At 34.7% G+C, this 24,795-nt stretch overlaps 1 protein-coding gene across 1 annotated transcript in view; it reads left to right on the forward strand.

Annotated features, from left to right (window-relative positions):
• The window catches only part of SEMA3E (semaphorin 3E), a 100,493-nt gene that overhangs the window by 18,321 nt on the left and 57,377 nt on the right, over positions 1-24,795 (forward strand). The window contains exon 3 of the mRNA XM_069462172.1: positions 1,422-1,541. Coding sequence (XP_069318273.1) covers positions 1,422-1,541 — 120 coding nt within the window. The remainder of the gene's footprint in view (positions 1-1,421; positions 1,542-24,795) is intronic.

Raw genomic sequence — 24,795 nt, forward strand, 5'->3', positions numbered from 1 at the left:
GGACAATCAGTTCAGTATTACAGACCTTGTTCTTGCCCAGAGCATGCTCTTCTCTGAATCACTTATATTGAAGTGATTTGGCTGGCCATTTCCTCCTAATATTGTTGTATGACTTTAAAGACTTTAAAGAGTGGAAGCCACGATCTCTTCTTATAAAACATTACGTTTACTGTGACCAGCCTCTGAAGGGCCAAGACTTGAGGTGACCCATCAAAAAGAGGAAAAAAAAAAAAAGTAAGATTTAGCAAAAAGTAAAAGTTTGGAGATACTAATTTACTGATTATTGCATGTATTGATTGCAAAGTAATATTTAATGTTAAAAGAGTTTAGTATTTCTTTCATAATTTACTTTTAATCATTAATAAATAGCAACACCTAATTCGCTAAGAGGGCATTTGCTAGAATTAATTTAGTCAAGTTGGTTTGGAAACAATTGCAAACATTTTGTTTTTATTTAGCATACTGCTAGTAAAACTCACCTAGTGACTGATGTATTAGAACTTTGTTAAGCATGTAGTATGTGTGAGGTACTGTGTTTGATTCACCGGGAACACAAAGATTCTGTCTTCAAGAAGCTTCCAGTTGAATACTAGTTTTGGCAAACTAGAGCTCCTAGTAAAAAAAGTTTTATTGGAATACAATCACACAAAATCATTTTTGTGTTACATTTGGCAGCTTTCATGCTATAGCTACAGAGGTGAGTAGTTGTAACAGACCAGACAGGCCATCAAACTAAATATATTTACACACTCTGGTCCTTTACGTAAAAAGTTTGCTGATGCATGGACTATTGTTACTTTCTTATAATAATAGTAATCTTATATTTAATAGTAGTCTTATAATATATTTTTATTGGTTAACTTCTTATGTACTTACTTGAAAATTCCCCCTGAAAGTGCTTTACATAAATTTGTGAGTCTGAGGATATAGGACTTATTTTCCCAAGTGTCAAAATTCTGTAATGATATAAAGTCTGCACATGTTTTCTTATGAATAATGCTTTTTTTAATTTTTGGTTTTCTGAATTTATGCTAATTCATTGTTTACACTGTACTTAAAAAATAACAGCATTGGGAATAACTTGATTACTTAGTGGGACATATTGCTATGCAAATCTTTATACTTGACAAATTTCTGAATGGTGCTTTTTTTATTCCTCAATTGTGAGCTAGAATATTTTAAAAAATGATACATTCCATTATAAAATGTAATTCACACATCACTGCTAGCTAAAATGTGCTTTGGCCACCCAGTTTCTTCTTTCCCAGTGTGCCTTCTTTTCATCTGTCCTCATTGCTTCCTCCACCCAAGGGAGATTTATGGTAAAACACGAGATTTCTAGGGTTAGGAAAAACAAAAATCAAAAAAGGATTCAATATTTTATTATACTAATAAATTTCTTCTCTTTTTTCCTGCTTTAGAGTGAATGTGCAAATTATGTTCGGGTTCTGCATCACTATAATAGGACACACCTTTTGACCTGTGGTACTGGAGCTTTTGACCCAATTTGTGCCTTCATCAGAGTTGGATATCATTTGGAGGTAAGATCATTTCATTCATTGCTATGAATAAAAGTAATGCTTAAGGCCGGGCGCGGTGGCTCACGCCTGTAATCCTAGCACTCTGGGAGGCCGAGGCGGGTGGATTGCTCAAGGTCAGGAGTTCGAGACCAGTCTGAGCGAGACCCCGTCTCTACTAAAAATAGAAAGACATTATATGGACAACTAAAAATCTATATAGAAAAAATTAGCCGGGCATAGTGGCGCATGCCTGTAGTCCCAGCTACTCGGGAGGCTGAGGCAGTAGGATCTCTTAAGCCGAGGAGTCTGAGGTTGCTGTGAGCTAAGCTGACGCCACGGCACTCACTCTAGCCTGGGCAACAAAATGAGACTCTGTCTCAACAAAAAAAAAAAAAAAAAAAAAAAAAAAAAGTAATGCTTAAAACAACTATGTTTTAAAAGAAAGACTGTGGCATTTCTTCTCAAGAGAGATAAAAAGCCTTTGTGATGTACTAATTCAGTTTGCTTAGTACAGAGAAATGAACTCTCTGGGCCTTTAAAATACTTTTCGGCTATAAAATCTGTGAACCGATTAATTCTCTATGTACTCATTCACTGAACAATTTTATTTGCTTAATTTGCCCACTTAAAAAACATTTCTTAATATCAAACTGTGTTCTCTATTATGTTATAGTAATAATTTAACCACCAAACTGAAATACACATATGTGAATGTATACATATGTACATATCATTTATATAAATACAATACTATGTATAGTATTTCACTGAGGATATGCAAAGACTTTGATTTTGTAGTGACTTTCTTCTAGCCAGGTGAGATAGGGAGTGCAGAAGGAGGGAAGATTTCAAACTGACTTAAGATGAATATTGCTTAATGAGAGCTATACATCTCTTCCCTTAAGCCTGTGCCACTAGGTGATAGAATATGTGAAAACAAATTCCAACTGAATACTGCCACACTTATAATGTTTACTGCCAAGCAAACTCAAAGATCAGTTATAGGACCTGTTTTTACAAGCTAGGTGAATTCTCTCTTTATTTCACCCTGCAACTCCTATTTATTTCGCATACATTTTGAAGCACTTTACATCACAATTTTACCCTGAAGCATATGAAAAAATATTCTGATGTCAGAATCTGTTACTTTTTGTATAGATTGAAAGGCAGAATTGTACATTAAGATGGAGCACATAAAATAGAGGTCTAGATATTTTGTAGTTTAGCAGCTAGACTTGTGGTTCTTATACTCCATTTATGAAAGGGCAAGAGTGACTATGAAATATTTCCAGCTACCACATACAAAGATTTCACTACTAAAATATTATTTCTAATGTTTCTTATACTAGTTAACATGTAGGTACAAATATATTTGAAGTGCTTAATAGGGAAGATATATGATTACTATATTTTAAATATCAACTAACCACCCCATTTGTAGATTGAAGTAGCATACACAAATACATCATAGTGTATTCATTGAATAATTTTAAAAAATAATGCCAATGATATAAAAGAACTTTAGACAGAGTTACAGAAGGCAAATCAGGCCAGTGCAAAGTCAGAATATATACATGTATATGAACATACAATGTATACATATGTTCAAAGTCATAATATATACATCTTGTGGCACAGATCTGCTAGCAAAAAAATTCTCTTAGTTTTCATTTATCTGAAATGGCTTTTATTTCATCATGATTTTTAAAAGATATTTTTCCTGGATATAGAATTGAGGATTAGTAGGTTGTTTTTTTTTCCTTTTATTAATAGCATTTCAAAAAATGCTTTATTGTCTTTTAATCTTTTTCTAATGTAAATTAATCTTTCATTCATAATGATGTTTCCCTTCTATAATTCTTTTATCTTTCAAGATTTTATCGTTATCATTGTTTTTCAATAGTTTCATATAATGTGCCCATGTATGTGAAGGGGTGGTAGGGGAGATCAGTATCTATATTTTTGAGGATACTGAGATTCTTGGATACAGAGTTTATGTTTTACATCCAATTTATCAAATTTTTGGCCATTATTTCTTCAGACAATATTTCTCCTTCATTCACTCACTGCTCTCTTTCAGAGATTCCAATATATGTATTTGTTAGACTGTCAAGACTTATAGGCATTGTCCCAAAGATCTCTAAGGAAGGCACAATTCATTTTTATGCAATCTTTTCTCCCTCTGTTTTCATATTTGATAAATTCCATTGGTTTATTTTCAAATTCACTAACTCTTACTCCTGACATCTCCAATATGCTTATTCAGCTCACCCCATTAATGTTCCATACATATATTGTACTTTTAGTTCTAGAACTTTCCTTTTTTGTAGTTTCCATTTCTATACTGTGTTCCTCTCATATTTTTATTTATTATGACTGTATTTTCCCTTAAGTCTTTGAACATATTTTAAACAGTTCTCTTAAAGTCCTCATATGCTATTTCTAACATCTTGGTCATCTTCATGTCAGTTTGCCTTGACTGCTTTTTCTCTTGACTATGAATCATATATTTTTGTTTCTTAGCATGTCTGGTATTTTTTATTGTGTACTGTACATTATGGATTATATATTTTCAAGATTTTGGATTCTATTGTCGTTTTAAGAGTGTTGATTTTTGTACTAGAAGGTAGCTTACTTGGCTAGACTCAAACTTAAAACTCCCTTGCAATGAGCAGCAGCCAGCATTTTCAACTTTCCAGTCACTGCTTTTTTTGGTCTATGTGTACATACAGTTCAGCTGTCTGCCAAGATTTGAGAGGTAATTTATACACAGATTTCTAGGTGCATACTTTAGTTTATAGACATCTCCCTTTACTTTTCAGCTGATCTGATACTTTAAAAATCTTTGCTCTATGACTTTCCATGCTAATCCATGCTTTCTGCTTGAGTCTAGTCATTCTTTTCCACATGAATTAGGAGACTGCCTCAAGAGAAAAATTCTCTAGTCTTTGTCTATTCTTAATTGATCTCCAGTACCTTCAAATAGTTGGTTTTTTTTGAAAAAATATATATGTATATATAATTAACTTAGTTATCATTATTGTCTGTGCAAGAGTTAGTCCAATACAAGATGCATTATCATTGGCAGAACTGGAACTTCATGTAATTCAGCTTCATATGCACAGTATTGAATATTTTTGTCTTACATAATTATCTAAGTATTAAACATGATTGAAATATTTGTCATGTTAGAATCTTTGAATATGATTGAATATTATTTCAATCAAAGTCAAGTAGTTGAATATGATTGAAAATAGTATCTCACATAATTGTCTATCAAATATGACATATTATATCTTGAAAAAATTCTATACATGTCATAAGAGGAACTTGTGACCATATGATAACAAGAGCTGTAAGGGATTTATTCCCAAAACACCATTTGAAGTCTTGAGGCAACTTTACATGAGGGAATGAAAGTTATAAATCATTATAGGCAAGGAGAGTATCTTGATTAAAAAGCTCAGAGGCAGGCATATGTAGGATAGGTTTGCAGACATTTGTGTAGTTGTTTGGAGAACAGCAACAGATAAAGCTGGGACAAATTGGTAGAGGATTTTAATACTAGACATTGCATTCTGTGTTATTTCTGAAGACAACATGGAGACCACGAAGGAGGTTTGAGCAGAGTATTTGATTGGCAAGACATTAGTAATGTTTAAGATTGATTCAAGCAGGGAGAGATGAAAGGCAGAAAGAAATTCAAGTAGGCTATTACAAGAGTCTCTATGAGAGAGCATGAAGGTATTTGACACTGTTGTTGAAACAGCAAAGAAAAGGAAGTGTGGAACTGAAGTGAGAAGCTGCTCAGCAGGACAGTTTATATAACTTAGAGTTTCTCAGATGTTGAAGATAAAAGGGAATTAAAAGACAATTCCAATTTTATTTCTTGCTGATTGGGAAGAAATGCAAAGTCCTTAACAGCAAGAGTGAGCTAGGGAAACAGAACAGGTTTTTGTGAGAACTTAATAAATGCTCACTATTTCTTAGTTTTAACTTTTTCATTTCCATTTAAAGTTATTTGAAAGATTGAGCCTGAAGCTGGGCGACGGTATTATCAGAACTGATTGGATTATTGAACAGGGTTGGGGGGATTGCGGGAGAGAGTGATGATCTCCTCTGAAGGAGTACCCCCCTACCCACCCTGTCTATCTTATTCCTTCTCTCACTTCCCTTCCTTCTCTTCCTCCCATTTTACCAAAATAATTTGGAAAATGCCATTATTTAGGTGCCAGTAGGATGTCTAGGGAGTACTAATATAAACAGAGAATGAACAGACAATTTGATACAGGACAAATCAGGTTAGAGCAAATTCAGAGTTACACTTGTAAAAGGGAAAAAAGTTTTAAAATGATAGTCAACATCATCAATGCTACACAGAGGGCAGTTTTGGTAAAGGAGTGAGTAATAAGATAGGAGATTAAGAAGTGACTGAATAGTGACAAAATAAAGGCAGTGATATTGTATATTTAATCAAGAAATAGAATAGTTAAGGAAAAATATAGGAAAGGGTATAAAATGTATAGGAGTGTTGAAAGAAGATTTTTCTTAGGGTAGCAGATAGAGAAAACTAAACTTATTTATGAAGTATGAGAATAAGACTGCTTACCTTCTTGGAGATCAAGAGAGCTAACTAGGGAGCAAGTTTGCCAGGCAGGGGAACCACTGGATATTCAACAGAGATACCTCCTGAACAGCTGGAGATAAAGGACTATTTTTCAGTAGAGAGACCGAAAGTAGAAATGTAGATTTGACAGTTAACCATATATATGTGTGGAAGCTGAAGTCTTCAGGCATGATATCATTGCCTAGGAGAATATGAGGAAAGAGAGAAAATAGCTAAGTGTGGATCCCAGGAACACCAACATTTGAGAAGCTGGCAGAGGAAGAAAAACCACAAAGATTAATAAGGCATGGCTGGGACTGTTACAAGGAAAACGAGAGTGAGCTGGCACAGAATGAAGGAGTGATCACCAGTGTTAGAAGTCTCACAAAGTGTCCATTGGACCTAGAAAGTCATTAAAGGCATTCAGTAGAACATGGATGCATACCATGGTCTTCTATCATGAAGTATTGAAGTCAACTTTCTCTTGAATCACTTTTGTCTGTTTCATTATTTTTAGATTTTTACTAAACTATAGTATAAACACAAGAAATACACAGCATGTACTGCTATATCATTTTCACAAATAGAATACCTCTGTACAACCAGCACACAGCTCAAATCATTTCTCCAATATTTGTTTTTATTTTTACCTCTTATTCTCATAAAGCATAAACTCTTGTGTTTTCTATTTTGTTTTATTTGGATTTCTTTTTTTTTTTGTCTCTTATGTACCTTCCAATTTACTCTTCTTTTCAAAATATTTTTTTCTTATTTTGAAGTCTTTTCTGAGTTCTATCATGTTGTCTTTGGGTTTCTCTAACTTTGGTTTATGTTCTTCTTTTATTCTTCTAGCATTCTCTTATTTTAGCTTCTATTAAAATAGTTATGCTCAATTTTCTTATGTTTTGTGACATTTCTTTGTGATAAGCTTTCATTGTGGCAATGTTTTTCTGTTCATTTTCTTATGTTAACATTATACTGGATTCAACTGGAATCTTTTTCTATTAGTCATTCTTAAATAAAATTAGTTCTTCTGAACTTCTAGGAGAGGAGTATGAGTCAGAATAGACATCTAGCTTCGTGTTCTGAATCTCACCATTCTGTTTTGTGTTGTGAAATGTTCAAAAATATGGCCTCATTTTTTTTTTTTTTTCCATGACTCCCTCCTCTTTTATCTGGCTGGATATTGCTTTTTCCCTGACTCTCTTTATGCCTGTTGTGAACAATTTGTATTCTACTCCCAGCAGTTTCTTCTTGGAAGGGACATAGGCTGGTTAATTTTGAGGGCTCATAGGGCTTCACCCTTCCTACAGATTCCTTGCGGTCACCCAAAAATTGAATCAGCAAAAATTCCTTCCAGTTCCAGCTGCTATTCTAAAGTGGTGCTTCACCATCCATGAGCACTTGTTGGAAATTTCAGATTTCTTTTCTTCTCAGGTTTGATAAAGCCAGGTTGCTTCCCTCTGCTTCCTCCTGCAAAATGTTAATGCCATGTGTGGTTTACACCTATCAGTAATTCATACACGCATGCTCATATTTGGGGATTCATGGATAAGTCTTGACAGCCAGTTTTGCTATAGATATTATCAATGAGCTTTTGATTTTGCATTCCTACTTGATTCCTGCTTCTGTGGGTGGATTTTATGGAAAAAAAAAAAATTATCTGCCTCTGCTTCTATTCTCTCATTTTAAATACATTTTAAATAGTAAAATGCTATACAAACTACTACAAGTTTATGACTACATCTGATTTTACTCTCATCTCAAAGGAAATGGAATCACTTATTGAATATACAGGTTCAGACAATAAAAAACAAAGAGTCAGCTATAAAATACATATTTTTGGAGAATTGGCAAAAACTTTGAACTCTTGCAAAATTAAAATTGTTTTCATTACTTAACCTAAGTTTTTCTTAGAACATAATGACTTTAGCACAAAGATGTTAGCATGTCACTGTTTGCATTAGTTTTCTATGTTGTATGACAACGTTCCAAAATTGTAACTGCTTAAAACAACAGACAGTTATTATCTCACAGTTTCTGTGGGGCAGGAGTCTAGGCACTAAGCAGTTGGCTCTATTGCTCAAGGTGTCCCAAAGCTGAAATCAAGGTGTTGCCCAGGCTGTGATCTTTCTGGAGCTCAGGGCCATATTCCAAATTCATGTGTTTGTTGGCAGAATTCGTTTCCTTACAGGCGTAAACTGGATGTCTCCATTTTCTTGATGGCTATCGGCCAGGGGCTGCTGTCAGCTCCCAGTGGTCATGTGCAATTCCTTGCCACATGGCCCTATCATAACAAGGCAGCATAATTTTTCAAAGCCAGTAGGAAAATCTTTCTATTCAATTTACTAAGAGGAATTCATATAATATAACTTAATCATACAAATGACTATCCCATCACCTTTGCCATATGAAGTACTATAATTTTGGGAGTGCCATACACACAGGTCCCACCTACATCCAAGGGAAGGGGACTGTACAGGACTGGGAGTGAGATTCTTGGATGTCACTAGCATTCTGCCCACCGTACTATTCTTTACATCTCTTACATATGAAGGTAAGGTTGTATTAACACAGGTGTTTTTTAGAGGATGTTTCTGGGGGAGGCAAGACAAAGGTACAGAATGAAGGGTGAGAAACGTAGTCATTCTTTTCTAAACTTTGTCTGTGGCTATCCTCTTAAAAGAAAATTTCAATACTCCTTGCAAGAACCATAAAGATTAAGGGATGATTGTGTGGACCATTTCCAGAATTTTTCTGCCCAAAAATGGGAAAATTTGATTGTCTTTGAGGGTATAAAAGCATTTGAATATAGACTACTGCCATATTTTCTCAGTGTATTTTTATTTAAAACATATTTATCTCAATGTTTAATTATGCAGACTAAACTATTCATACAAATGTATTTTGCAGCAAAGATAATCAGTAATGCACTCTATGAATTTCATTATATGGTGTTGATACAAGTTTTCTCTAGTGCAAAAAGTAGCAGCTCATCTATTTAAGTTTGGATATTATTGGCTTCTAAATCAGAAGGGTTATACATATACCTCTAAGAGAACACAAATTTCTTTTAAAATATGTTAGAAACTATACCTGAATAATGTTCTTACCAAGGTAATCCACATTTGAACTTCATAGACTAGAAATGACATATTTTTATAGTTGTCTGTATTCTCTAGTTAAATGTTTTGTAATGTGAAAGGAAGAGACTACTATTTATTCATAACAGTATTCTTGCCTTTTAGAGTCATATGTTTTACATATTACCCCATGGGTCCTTTAAAGCTTGAATTCCTTATTTTCAGTAAATAATGAAAATACTTTTCTAGGCAATAATACTTAAGTATTCAAAAATAGATTGAAACATATATGTTACGAACACATGGATTTTTTTCTAAAAACAGATATGTTTTCCTGAGAGGTATTTAATTAATGTTTGTTTCTCAATAGATGATATATATTTTTTATGCTTATAGTACATAGTGAAAAATTCATTGGGATAAGTCAACAAAACTTGCAATGGTTTTTTGAGGTTTAGAAAGTTACCCGTTAGTGTTACATGGCTGATATTGGTATTTTGTCTTACACATCTAAGATCACTATAGCCACACATTTAATAGTCTTTGTGCTTTCACAAAAAAATGCATATCTTAATTTTCTTTAATATTAAACTATTTTCTTTAATATCAACTCTTAGTCCACCTAGCTTCTAAACCCACAAAATCCTTAAGATTTTCAAATTTTTTCTTTTAAGGAGTTTCTTTTACATCTCCATTTCTGTTTGTTTAAGTTGAAATTATCTTAAAAGTAGGTGAAAAATGTTCAAGGTGATAATTTAAAAATAATTTATAAAAATATAGAGTAGGCCTTAGGTATTCGAAAAGTATAAATATATCAAAATGTGCATAATTTTTAGCAACATTTATACTTTCAGATAATTTTTACATATTTAACTAGCCTTTAGTTAACAAAAATGTCCAGATTAAAATTTGTACTACGATATTTTTGTAAATCTTATTAGTCACATGTTGTGAAGGGTGACTCTGGTCTGTAAGTCCCTGTTCCATTTATGTGAAAATAATATATAGAAATTTTTACTGATTTAAAAATTATGGTAATTTTTTAATATTCTTATGTCGAGTAAGTATTAGAAGGTAATGATTATCACCCTATAAAATCAAGATTATATTTTGTTTTAGTCTCAGTCTATGAGTTTTTCATTCTTCAGACTAAGTGCTGTGTGTCTGTGTCTGTGTATGTTTTTGATTTAAAAGATAATGGATATTCAGGGCAGTAAAAATGGAGATTAACTGACAATAGTACTTCTTTTTTTTCCTCTTATATGGGCAAATGGGTATATTTTATGTATTGAAGGTGATTTTCAAAGTTGAATGTAAAAGAGGAAATGATGTACACTAACATAGTAGCTATCAAATAAAGATAATGTATCAATAGTTCTTTAAAGAAAGAAAACACAGATTTTGAGTACAAAGAGAAGGCTGTTTTAAATCTCATATGACAGTGCACCAATATTTATTATTGATAAATTAGCATTAAAAGACTGACATAACCAATACTTTAAAAGAAATTATTCATTTTGTCTATTGGAATATCAGTCATTTTCTACATTGTTTCTTCTACTTTCTTTACTTGAAATCAAAAGATATTTTTCAGTGCAGCTGACAAAAAAAAAAAAAAAAGCCATGTTGTGATCTCTGGGGCATTAAAAGGTGAGCCTGACACTTTCTCTAGGAGCTCACAGTCCATTATTTTTGTGATTTTTAAAATCCCCATGGTTATTTAAAGTGTCTCAGAATAGAGGGAGTGTTTCTTCCAGCCTTTCTGTCCTGTCAATCTTATTAGTGAAAGCTGGTTAAACAATTTTGTGCTGGGAAGGAAATAGGATTTATTGTGCTAGTTTTTGTCTGAGAATGATTATATTAAAGCTATTGGAAAGGCAGACTGCTTGACAAACGTCCTTACTGCTCACTCCTTTGCACCCTCTTTCTCTGGGTGAGGCACTTAGTAAGAAACCTCACTCTGCAGCCATGTGCCTGTGAGCAAAGAGAAAGCCCACAGAGAAACAGGGTGATGCTTGTGTTCTGAGCAGCTTTCCTGTTGGCCCTGAGGAATGAGGGGCTGGGAGAGGCTTATGCTGAACCAGAACTGTACCTAATTAAAGAGCTAGTAGGTTTAATCCACAGGGAGCAGTGAGCTCTGCTATGAAGGTTTTTTTTTTTTCCCCACTTAAACAAATATAAATGCATGGAAAAGTACTCCAATGCCAAATTTTGCCCACCTCTTTCATGGTACACCCAATTCTGATCTTGTTGATTTTTACTCAAAATATTTTACAGACATTCATGTGTGTCTGTGCACGTGTGTGCACATGTATGTGTGTTGTGTGTGTTAGGACATAATTCTGACTCATTCAAATGGCTGCCTAGTATTTCGTAGTAAGAATGAACCATAATGCATTTAACTAAGTGATTTATTTTTAAACTGTTAATCCTGAGGTCACAGCAAACCAGCAGGAGAATGAGTGTGGGGTTTTGAGTGGTTGGGCACCTAAAGGGCAAATGAGCTGCTCATGGCTGTTGCCCAGCAAGCATTCATGTCTCTTCAGTTTGATCAGACGTTGGAAACTGGCAGCCATATGCCCAATTCAGCTCACAGATGTGCTTTGTTTGTCACAGACAGTGTTTCTTGTTTGTTTTCTTTTAAAGAGAGTACATTTAAAAACCGGTTGGTTTCACATAGTAAATTGTGATTTCCATTGGACCCATAATGAAAAGAATCAGTTGGTGCTAAGTAGTTGCTGCCCCACTTTCCACATGGGGACATGTGGTTTACAATATTGCACAATCCCCATCACTCACACTGTGCACACCAATACCCAGCCTCTATGCCAGTTCCCAATCTCCACCTGGCCCTGACAGGCATTTGCATTTGTGACTCAAGCACTGGAATTATGAACTTCCTCAAAACCTTTAAGTGCTTAGAATCTAGTAGTCAATAGCCATGGAATGAATGATTGAAAGAGTGAATGAGGGATGGGTTTGTCTCATTCATATCTTGATATAAAACTCTAAGATTCTAACAAGTCTAAATTAAGAAATTTCTGTACTTTGTCATAATATATAAACGTTTTATTTAAATTTCGTATATTTTGCTTTTTGTAATCCTTATTTGGTTACATTGGTTAAAGTGTGCATAAAATGGAATTTATAAGTCCCTCCCAACTTTTTAAATTATGTAGATTCCATAATACCAACTCTTCAAAGAGTTTCATGGTAACATGATAAAAGACATTTATTTGTTTTTACTTTTCTAGTCTTTAGAGCAGCAGTCCCCAACCTTTTTGGCACCAGGGACTGGTTTCATGAAGACAGTTTTTGCCCCGCGGGATTGGGTGGGTGGCTTGTGGAGATCAGGGAGCGGCTTTAAAGGCTTTAGAGATACTGACCCGCTGCCTGCTGCTCACCGCTCACCTCCTGCTGTGCACCTGTGCACCCCACCATTTCCTAAGTTTCATGGAAGAAAGACAATGATTCCATGGATGGGGACGGTGAGGGTTGGGGGAGCTCTGCAGCCCAGTCCCTAACAGACCACAAACCCCTACTGGTCCATGGCCTGGGGCTTGGGGACCGCAGCTTTAGAGCATAAATTAAACAAAATATAAAGAGCAGAGTCATTCTTTAAGTCCATTTTTTTGTTAACTTATAAAATGAAGAAAGAAAAGTATACAGCTGAAAAAATGTACTTGTGATTAATTTTCAAATATTGAACACATCTGTGCAACCAGCATCCAGATCAAATAATTGAAACTAGCACCCCAGAATCTGTGCTGGTTCCCTTTCCAGTCACTATCCCTCTTTGAATAAATACTATTCTGATTTCTATCAACATAGGTCACTTTTGCCTCATCTAGAATTTTATATAAGTGGAATAATACATCATATATTTTTTGTGTGTTTAGCTTATTTTGCTCAATAATTACACTGAGATCCATCTATGTTGTGTGTAGTTGTAGTTCATGCATTCTCATTGCTCTATTGTATTTCTTTATATGGATATACTTCAATTTATTTATCCATTCTCCTTTTTCTGATCATTTAGGTTGTTTATAGCTATTGTGCTGTTACTATGCTGCTATGGGCATTCTTGTCCATGTCTTCTGGTAAAAATATGCATATGGTTTTGCTTAGTATTTCTAGTAAAGGAATTGCTGGTCACAGAAGATGCATATGTCCACCTTTGGTAAATACAATCAAACTGTTTTCCAGTTATTGCACTAATTTTATGCCCACCAGCAGTGTATAAGTTTTCTAGTTACTCCACACTCCACAGACAATACTTGGTATTGCCAATCTTTTTTCTAGCCATTCTGATGGGTATGTAGTGGTTTCACATTCTGGTTTTAATTTTCATTTTTTTGATGATTAAGGGAGTTGAACCCCTTTTCATAAGCTCATTGAGGCTTAGGATTTTTGAGTTACTCTTGAGTTGAAGTCTTCAGATGCCAGGTAAGAGCAGTTTGACATTTGCCAAATGGGTTTGTTTGGGGATTTTATGAAGGAGAAAATGTAAAATATCCAGTTCCGTATTCAGCATAGAGAAAATAATCAGAGAAAGATAATTCCTATTATACTCCTTTCTCTTGCCATTTAAAACAGATAGAAAATTTAATGCAAGGGTCAAACTAAAATTGAGGGAAAATTGTGGAAGAGAACAATTGAATTATATATATAAGGAGATGGTGAGAAAAGAGAAACAAGGAGAATAAAACCAACATTTCTTGATTATGATATTGAACTTCTTGATAGTCAAGGTAAATTAAGGGAAAAAAAAGGTGTGTTATATAGTTCTTATTAGTATGGAAGTGAGTAGAAGTTAATGGCATAAGCTTTTAGAATTCAGGAATACCTGGGTTTTCATTTTGTCTCTGTAATTTAACTAAATATGTTACAAAGATTTCAATAATATTGTCTTCACAGAGTCAGTACTGAAAATTAAATTTATATGTGTATATTAATTTAATAAAATATAAAATATGAATACAAAATATAAAATATTTTAAAATCTAAAATAATCATACATATAAAAATTATCTCAGGAATAAAGTCAGTAGTAATAAAAAGTAGATATTTTAACTTTTTCATCTTTGAGTTTTGAGATATAATTGTAACATAATTCTCTATATAAGAGGCATTAACAATATATTGACAGTGTCCACAATAAGCCAATTACAAAGAAAAAGCAGAGACTTTCTACATGTGGACTTCCACGCCTCATGCAAAAAATTTATTATCATAGTTCATCACTTTTCATATTTATAATACTGTGGCAACTGGTTGATTTCTTTTCCTTATATGATGGCTATTGAATAATGGTGGAATTTTTGTAGTGGTTACATTAGCCTGCTTTAGGCTGGAAATGATATCAAATAGATTCAGTTTTTAAATATTCTGTTAAAATTATCTGGAGAAATTTTGAAAAATTATACCTTAAGATGTCAACATTCTGTAACTCTAAAGGTATATTTGACATTTATTAAAACTTAATGACTCTAAGAAGAAAAAATGCTAGCCTGGTTTTTAAGAATATTTTAACTAAGACATTTGGGTAACATTAGGTGATTAAGTAATACACTGACTCCTTCACACTAACTTGAATCTTACTAGTGTAGTCAAGTTAAATTAGTTATAAATTCAGTCACATGCTACATTGCTAATTCATGGACATGATATAGAACAGATGTACATTGAGTTAAATTTGGTGGCCTAATTAAAATATTGGCTTGATTAAAATGGCTTGCTTATTCCAGGCTGGCAAGCTGAATTTTGTCAGGTTTTTACTTTCCAAATGGAAATTAAAACATTTTTTAAATGTAGGTAAACTCTAATTTTACTCAGTGATTGTGTTAACCTTCCAAATTCTACATTGTTATGGATATATTTTCCTGGCAACTATATTTTGGTGTTTGCATAGATGAAACAGCTGGCTAGAGGAAGATAAGAAAGAAAAGTGGAGGAGATTGATAGGAAAGCAGTACTTTTAATGTGCTGTTTATCAACATCGTTTCCTACAAGAAAGTGAAGAAAGAGGTAATATAAGAGCCTCAAAGAGAAAGGAGCCTTTTTGTTATCCTATTGTTGGGACATACATCATTTGGCAGGGCACTTAACACTTTGGCCACCGTGCCATACTTTCTTTACTGACTTCATTATTCTCTCTTCAGCATTTCCTACACTAACTGCATCTTCTCTGCCACTGAAGTGCACATATGCCCCCAGTTTTTCTAACTCTCTTCCTAACTCTCTCTTCTATTTTGCATTTGGAGTAAATAAAAAAGCTTCTTTGTCCATCTTTCTCTTTTCTCCAGTAGGGACTTTCCTTCTAAGATGAAAAATGTTAAATGTAGTTTTATGTGTCCATCCATATTCTCATATTTGAACCATTTGACAGACTTTGTAGTCTAAACTGATTGATTGATCAATATGTAGATTTAGTTTTTTTTTCTAGAATGAAATTCTGGAGCAAAATTAAAAAGCTGTAGTTTCATCCTAGCTCAACCTCCTCAGGAAATTTGTTTTTCTCTCCAATCCCCCATTTTGTTGTTTGCAAAATGAGATAAGAAGGCATCTGCTAAATTTAAAATTATATACAAATGAAATAATATTGTCTACCTCACAGTGTTATGGTAAGAATCAAATTATTCCAATTATGAGAATCTTAATAAACATAGCTATTACGTATTGAGTACACACCATGGGCCAGATGTTTTTGTTCATTTATTTTGATGCTCATAACTTCTCACAAAGGAAGAATTAATGTTCTAATTTAGCAAATGAGGAAAGTAAGAAGTTAAGTGACTTCTTAAGGTTATGTAGTATGCAGAAAACATGGGCTTCATGGTCCAAGGCCAAGTTGTTTCCATTATGCTGTTTTCCAAAATGACATACTATATTAACATATTTTGTAAAACTATGAAATGCCATGTAAGGAATTTAATGATGGTAATAATTGTGTCTATGCAGACATCTTCTGCATGAATCTACACCTTCCACTGCTCTTCCACTCTTTCTCTCAACTTGAACTTCAGCTGTCAGTAGACATCTTCTTTTGTCAGTCCTTCAAACTTCTTCCAATTTTACTTTTATCTTGACACAGTAGAGACCTCACTGCAGTGATATTCATAAAACCCTACCACAAACTACTTTGTATATCCACCTTTATAATTTACTAACCTGGGTTCATTCGAACCTTTTACTTTCTCCATTGTTGTTCTGAAACTGCTGAATATCATCAGAGACAATTGTAGGATGTCTTCACTGTTATTCAGATGTGCCAATATACATGTGGTCAATCTTTTTCAGTCCTCAATTAACTCTTGGCATTGTCCATGTCACTACTATTCTGGAGGTTAGATGGGAGTAGTTTAATGTAGTGGAAAGAATACAAGCTTTGGGACTGGACAGATGACATATCAAACGGGATTCTGCTACTCACTAGCTGTGCAACCTGGAATTAATACTTAACCTCTTTGAGCTTCACTTTCCTCATCTATAAACTTAAGTCTATTTTAATACCTAGCTTGCCAGAGTTGCATGGATTTACTGACATCGTATATGGGAAAGCAGCTGCTCTGGGACCGGAATGTAGTAAGATGCTATTTTTTTTTTCACATTAAGTCTCCAAATCTGCCTTCATAGTTCGTAACTCTCATCATTTGAACTATCTCCATATTTAAAAAAGCAAATGGAAGCCATGAAGTAAAAGTCCATAACTTCCCCCTCTTTTCCACTTCCAAATTTAAATATCTGATGCTCTCTTTCCCCCTTTCTCAGATGAAGACCTCACTCTTCTAAGATTATTTATTCTGCCTATGCCTTTGATCACATCTCTTTCCTTCTTTATTACTTTAATCCACCAAATATCCATTCCTTTTCTTTCTACTCTCTTTCCTTCCAGCATACAAAAATGTTTTAGGGTTCTCCATTCCAAAATAAAAATTATAAAACAAACCAAAATGTCTTGCCATGCAGTCTGTACTTGCCATCTCACTTCCTCCACTTTTACTCTTCAACTCAAGGTGCATCTGTCACTTCACAGAATTGACTTTGTTATTGTTACTCACAACCTTCCAGATGCCACATAAGTATATCTTCCCTAACTCATCGTCCTGAGCTACCTCTCTGCTGTATTTCACAGTATTTGTAATTTTCATATAGAAGTTCTTTTAGTTTTTAGGACTATATTTTCTCCATAGTTTTAAAATGCTGACTATTCTGCCCTCCCAGCCTTTTAAATGTTGGTGATGGCAGGAATTCTACCCTTGGTCTATGTTTTCCTACATTGCTTGCTTTCCTTGATATTCTTATTTCTTCACATGGCTTTATCTGTTATCTGTTTGCTGACTTCCAAATCTTTTCCCCATTCTTGACATCTATTCAGAACTCTACATTCACATTTTCTATGCCTACTGGACATTAATCTATAAAGTAATTTCCTAGAGACAATGTAAGGTAAGATAATAGTTCCTTTAATATTAAAACCCTGAACATTCAGGTTGACAAAGGAGGGAGACTCTCCATGATAAGAGGAGGAGATAGATCCTACATGACCTTCATGCCTCCCCTTGTCCAAAGAAAGAGACCAACGAGACAAGCACAAGATTTTGTGCCATGTTTCAAAGACATTGTTTTCTCTCACTTGTCTATGTCTTTGCTTATGCTGATCCCTTCACTTGAAAAACTCTTATCCTTATTCTCTGCTTGGAACATTCCAAATCATCCTTCAAAACTTACATCATAGTTCACTTCCTTTATGATGATTATCTTGACCTCTACCAGGTGAAGTTAATTACTTTTCCTTTGGATTTTAATTGGACTTAAGACTTAATTATGAATTATTATTAATGAATGCCAGAGCATCTCTAGGGAAGAGACTGTCATTTCTACTTCTGTGTCTACATGGCCCAACATAATCCTGGCAGTAGCCATTGAAATCATTCACTAAAAATATATAATAAGCATCTATGTCAGGCTCATTATTTTACTTAACATACTTATTTACAGCCTATTATTTGCCAGACCTTTAATTAGTTGTTGAATTAATATTAATCAATGAAATATGTGAGTAGAATTGAGTGTTGGGTTGATTTTTAAAATTCAAGCCTAGGTATGATCAAACATTTAAACATTCTTTCAATATTTTTTGAATTTATAAAATCAATACTTATTGAAAATTCAAGATCACATATATACAAGTATACATATAAGTGTATGTAAATACAAACATATGTATATATGATGATCTTTCCAACTTTCTGGATTACTTTTTGACTGTTTCTTCTTCCATCCTACTGCTAAGTTATAAATTACCATTTAAAATTTTTTCCTCTTATATTATCTCTTTAGTAAACCGTTTTGATTTCAACCCTAATAATCTTCCTGTATCCTCAGTTGGTATCAGTTGTAGGCTATGTATCCTGCTGTGCAAATAAACCTCTGCTTAGCTCAAATTAACAAAGCCTTGGTTGACTATGTCAGGGGAGGCAGTACCTAGTCCGTCCTGCTATGCTGCTGCTGTGACCTATGGCAGCTCATATAACTGTGATGGTTTATTATGATGATGACACTTTTTGTATCAGAAGTGCATCCCCAGGGAACTTTTTAAGGTTCTAATGGTTTGGATTTTTGATCATAAACTCTAGTCCAGCCCTTGGGCTCCTACTTCTGGTTTTATCCCTTTCTTCAATTCAATATTCTGTCTCTAAGTCAGCATGTATTCTGCACAAAGGTGTCCCACTACCCTGTCTCTTCCTGAATTTACTGATGCCATGGGCAGTCACTGAATGTCTCTTTCCTGTGTCAACCTTACTCTCTTGACTGCATCTTTTGTCACTCTTTCTGGCTTTACCATCATGCAGTTGTCAAAGCCATGGGCCTCTGCACTGACAGTCTCATCTCTCTGTAATTCCCTTGTGGTTTCCCCCATCCTTCACATCTGTACCCTCACCACACTTATGACTCCTTGTTACTGTCCTAGGTTATCTGTCTGTCAGCTCTATCCTGATTTTTCTTTCCAAACTAGGCCATTTTCCAGGCTCAGCCAGGTCAACTCTGTTTTCATTAGTGCTGTAGACTGGATCTTTTGGGCCTATATACGTCTCTAAAAACAAACATGCTCTGCCTCCATCTTTAAAACAAAAAAAGCTTCCCTTAACACACTAAATTCCAGATTTAATCAAAGAGATAAATTATCAAGCATTGAGATAATTATAAGAACACACTTGTTATTAATTTTTCTGTTCCTCAGCAGGAGAGGAAAAAAATCAGTAAGAATTTAAAAGCAAAAGGAAACTAATGATATGTTTGGATTAGGTTAGGTAATTAAAGAAAAAAACTTCTGTATTTACAGATATATCATAAATAGATTTACCACATAAGTCACACAATGAGGAACCATTTGCAATGTGATTAACAATAATATTCTAAACTCTGAAGCATATTAATAAAGCATTAAAAATACCAATAACAATAAATGGAAAACAGATATCAAGATAAATTTGCAAAAAAGTACATATGCTACTACATATATAAAATGTACAAGCTCATTATAATCAAACTAATGCAAAAATAGTTATCATTTTGTTCTATGAAAATAAAAATTTGAAATATATTGTTAAGTGTGAACTTCTGAATTCAGGACCTCTTCATACTTCCTTCTGGTAGGAACATAAAAATAGATAAAATTCTTTGTTTCTTTTGAAGTCTTATTTTAAATCTTATTATTTAATTTTATATCTAGTATAATTCACTTTTATTGGATAAATTTATCTTATTAATTTTCATGAATGCATAGATTTTGGTAACCACTAACAGAATTTGCAGTCATACTCTCTGACTCTTTCCCCAGACCCTAGCAACCACTAAACTGTTATGTGTCCCAATGGTTTTGTTGAGAATGTCATTTAAATGGAATCATGCAGTAGATAAATTTTGACATTAGCTTCTACCACTTAGCATAAAGCTTTCTGATGCATCCAAGTGATTATGTTTATCAATAGTTAGTTCCCTTTTATTGCTGAGTAGTATTCCACAGTGTGAATGTCTCATAGTCTGCTTATCCATTCACCCATTGAGAACTTTGGGGTCATTTCAAGTTTTTGGTGATTATTAAGAATGCAGCTTTTGTTAGTACACATTCCGAGCTGGCCCTCACAGATCCACGCCATTGTATGATTCCCTCTGCTTGAGCGGGCAGGACCTGTACCTTGCTTCTACCCAACAGACATGACGAAGGTGATGGGATATCATTCCCATGATTAGGTTATGTTAGGACAAAGGGGAAGGGATTCCCTAATCAGATGTAATTAGTCCCAATCAGTTGCCTTTAAATACACACGACTTAAGCTTTGTTACTAGATGGTGTAGAGAGGCATTCCTGAAGGAAGGGGATGGCTTTGTTCTTGGTGTGACTATTTCACCAGGCTCTGGAGAGTACACCTTTTCTCCATTGTTCAGCCCCTGGGGTTTTCTTCAGTGTTAGGTGCCTGCTGGACACAACTTTCTCTGGCATTTGGCTGCAGCTGTCACCTCAGGCAGAGGCAGCATGGGAGCCCACGAATGCACGTGTCTGAGCCCCAGCCAGTCCAGATTGCTGTGCTCAACACCCTTTCCTCAGCTCTGTGCATGCACAGGTCATGGGCCCCTGATGGGTGCTGACCATCTAGTAAGCCACCCATTACCAAGCCATGCAAATGTGCTAGATTCCTCAGAGGGGAGCCTCTCTAATTCTACATTCTTGTGGCACCCATAGCAGTACCCTAATGCCCTGTGCATGTGTGATTCTCTTTGTAACCTTGATGGTTGTTTTGCTTGCCCAGGAAATGTGAACTGTCACTGACCTGGCAACACCATAAGCTTCTCCACCATCCAGTGGGATGCAACCACCCATTCTTCAGTGAGGTCTTCCCTTCTTATGTTCCTTCCAAGTTTGTTCTTACTCAGCCCTTGGTTCATCTTGATATTTATTCTCCTAGCATTACTTAATAATTGTTTGTGTTAAACATACCCTGTTTAACTTATTGTATCATTGCTTTGTCTTTTGATTCGTTCCAAACTGATATACATACTTACTCACTCTAACTCTTAAGAACCACCTCTTTGCTGATTTTCTGAATAACTAAAAGGATTTTACCAAAAGGGAAAACTTGCATTAGCATAAGCTACTGAGGAGGAAAGTTGCTTCCATGTGCTAGAAAGTACAAGGATATTTTATTAGCTATGATGCAGCATTAGAAGGAGGAAAATGCTGAAGTTCAAGTAGCACTACCTGACAGAGCAGTACCTCCTCGTGGGAAGCAGAGCAGTTCTGGCAAATGCTCAGGACCTTGCCAGGAGCATCAGAGAGAGGGGCCAGTACATGATGCATTTTGCCTAAGCATAAAGTTATATGTAAAAAGATTATAAAACAAAACAAAAATACACAAACAAAAACCTGACCCCCTGTGCAGCCAGCCGTTTTAGCAAACATAGGAAGAAAAAAAGAGAAAAATAACAAATAAGTAAACCCTGTACTAATGGTGTTTTTCTTTTGGGACATTCCATAAGATTCCCATCCCTTTCCTTAGGTGGCTAAATCACTGTTGAGATCATATGAATTTACATTGGCTAAATATGTGAAAGGACAAAAGTAAAGGAGCCAAGTGAGATAGTTAAACAGAAAATTATTCACCTGTTTCCCAACAAAACCAAGCCTGGCAGACATCTCTTTGTTTCAGTGATGTCTGAATAAAAATCAGCAAACCTCAGGTCTAAAGAAGGGTTTGGCATCTAAAATATCATAGCACAGGAGATAGAAAAGTGATTTAAAAGTATTTACTAAGAAATGGAAATGCCATATCTTATCATTTGTTTGACTGGTAAGTAAAATTTGATACAACATGAGTTCTTTGGGAAACGATATGAAAGATGCTATAAACATTGGAGGGAAATTTAACACAGCTCCAACAGTGTTTATCTCTAAATATTGGGATTATGAAAAATCACTATTTTCAGTTTTATCTATTTACATTCTATATTTCCTCCATAATGATACCTTGATTTAATTTGTAAGTAATGATATTGCTTTATGCATTTATAGTGATGCAAGTCATTGCCTTCCTTTTTGTAAAGCATTCAAAGAACAGACAAATTGAAAGTACTCCTTGAACATTTCCCCAATCTCAATCCTTTCTCTAGACAAAGCTACCACCAGTTTGGGTTGCCTTGCAGACCTTTTCTTCTCTCTGTAGAAGGACCACAACTCATACTGATGACAATGGCTTAGCGGTGCTATTGACTTTATATATACATATATAATGTGAGTTTGTGTATATATGTGTGTGTATATGTATGAATATTCCAATACCCATAGGCTTGAAATCTCAGTATCCTACTGGCTGTATAACATGGGGCAAGTCATTCCTCCTGTTTGTGCTTCAGTGTCCTCCTCCATGCAATGGAACTTATGATAGTACCTGACATATAGGGCTGTTGTGAGAATTTAATATGAATAAATCACCTAGAATAGTGCTTGGAAATAATAAATGTTGTGTAATGTCAGCTACCATCATCATCACCAGCAGCAGCAGCCCCAGCAGTGGCAACAGCAGCAGCATTGTCCTCACATCTTTCCTTTTTGCACTTATTTTCTTCATTTCTCCAGTGGCATCAACCATTGTCATCGTGTGTTGGTTCAGAAATCTGAATTCTTAAGTCCTAACATATCTTTTGATATCCTATATCAAAGTTCTTATTATTTCCTGCCATCATTTCCAAAGCATCCAAATTGCCAAATCACATTCCTAATATGAAATGTATCATGTTTCCATAAAAATTATTTTTTTCTTTCATTTCTACTGTGCTTCTAGTTCTTTTTCTTTTCACTCATGCTTAACACCTCACTTGTAACCTAACTTTTCCCCCAAAAGGGATTTTGAATCAGTAGCAAAATCCTTTTGGCTGTATCTATAAACTACTTTTCCAATCTATTTCTTTTCTATTCCTCGGGCAAGAACCATTATTATCCTTGACTGCCTCCACTGGCTTTCTTACTGTTTTCACTTGCTTTTTAATCTAGCTATAAGCTCTGCTGTCAAACTAATCTTGCCAATCAATAAGTCTCTTCAAAACATTCATGATTGAGTGCACACTGAGTGAAGAGTCCAAAGACTGTATTTCAGATAGCCGGTGCCTCTCACAGTCTGGCTTTAATGTACTTTCTTGTTCTTCTCTCCCTCCTGCTTAGTAAACTTTTGCTGTGTGTGTTTGGCTACAGTCAATCTGGGATACTCACTGCTCTCCTACCCACCCTTTTACCTAAGTCTTGAATAAAATGCTTTTTTCTCCTTCTAGAATGTCTTTCTGTTATAGCGGAGTATGATTAAGAAACTTTGGAATAACATCTGTCTGTTAGTAGCTATGCAAGTTTGGACATATTTCTTAATATCTTGGAGTCTCAAAAACCGTATTCATAAAATGAGGATAAAATTATCTGTCTCATAAGGATGCAATAACCATGCAATAAATAGATGAGCAATGTGTTTACCACAATATCACCGATAGAAAGTGTTCCTAGTATTAAATCTTAGCCAACAGGTGCTTTGTTTCCTTAGAAAAAACATCCCGGAATATCATCACTGTCTCCCAACTCAGACCATCCTACCATCCCCAGGGCAAGAATTAAGCTCCAATATTCTCCTGTTCTCATAGCAGTATACATCTTATTATATGGATTTTCACAATGAGGCACTCATCATACTAATTGTACTTTCCTATGTTGAGCCCAGAAAACAGTTTCTGTTCTCTGATGTTCTATGGAGGATCACTGTGCATTTACATTCTTAGATTTAATATTTTTGATAAAACATTTAGAAAAAAAGCATTTTTTTATCTTGTAAAGTGCTCTGCAGAAATTACCATTTGCAGAACCTACCAGAAGTAACATTTGCTGTGCACAGACTAGTGAAGTGCATACTGAGTTGAAAAAATGATGTCAGATGGAGCTTATGTTAGACTCTGTGTTTATTCTGCATTCTTTTACCACCAATCATGTGGTTCCAGTAAAACATGTTCATTACCTGGTTCCTGAGTTTTATATATTTCTATTCTATTCTGGTATATATCTAGAGGCACAAGCCTTCAGAATAATCATACAAGAAAACATGTTAAGGATGTTATCATGTCCCTTTTACTTCTATAATACAAGCTCATTTTTGTGTTTTGATAAAATGAGGAATCAGAAGCAAGAAGAAAGGCGGGAAATGTGTTCCCACACTAAAGACCATGCCGTGACGCAGGATTTTCCATTTCAAGTATATAATAGGTTAGGCTATGGCCTGGGAATCATGAAATCAGAAATGATTAAATTATCAAGTTTAAAAATAATTTTGAAATAATATTCCTTTGTAAGCATATAATAAGATACTATAATATAAATACGTTTTCTCATATACACATTTCTTCCTTCCCTCGTAAAAAACCAAGAAGCCTTTAACCTAGACTCCTGTGACAATCATGAAAGACTTTGCCCATTAACCTTATTTTCCAAAATTTTCTTTGTTGACACTATTAACTTCAAGAGCTGTATGGTTTCAGCCAGGGCTGAGTGACAAAT

Source organism: Eulemur rufifrons, chromosome 29, assembly GCF_041146395.1.
Source record: "Eulemur rufifrons isolate Redbay chromosome 29, OSU_ERuf_1, whole genome shotgun sequence".
Classification (NCBI taxonomy): Eukaryota; Metazoa; Chordata; class Mammalia; order Primates; family Lemuridae; genus Eulemur; species Eulemur rufifrons.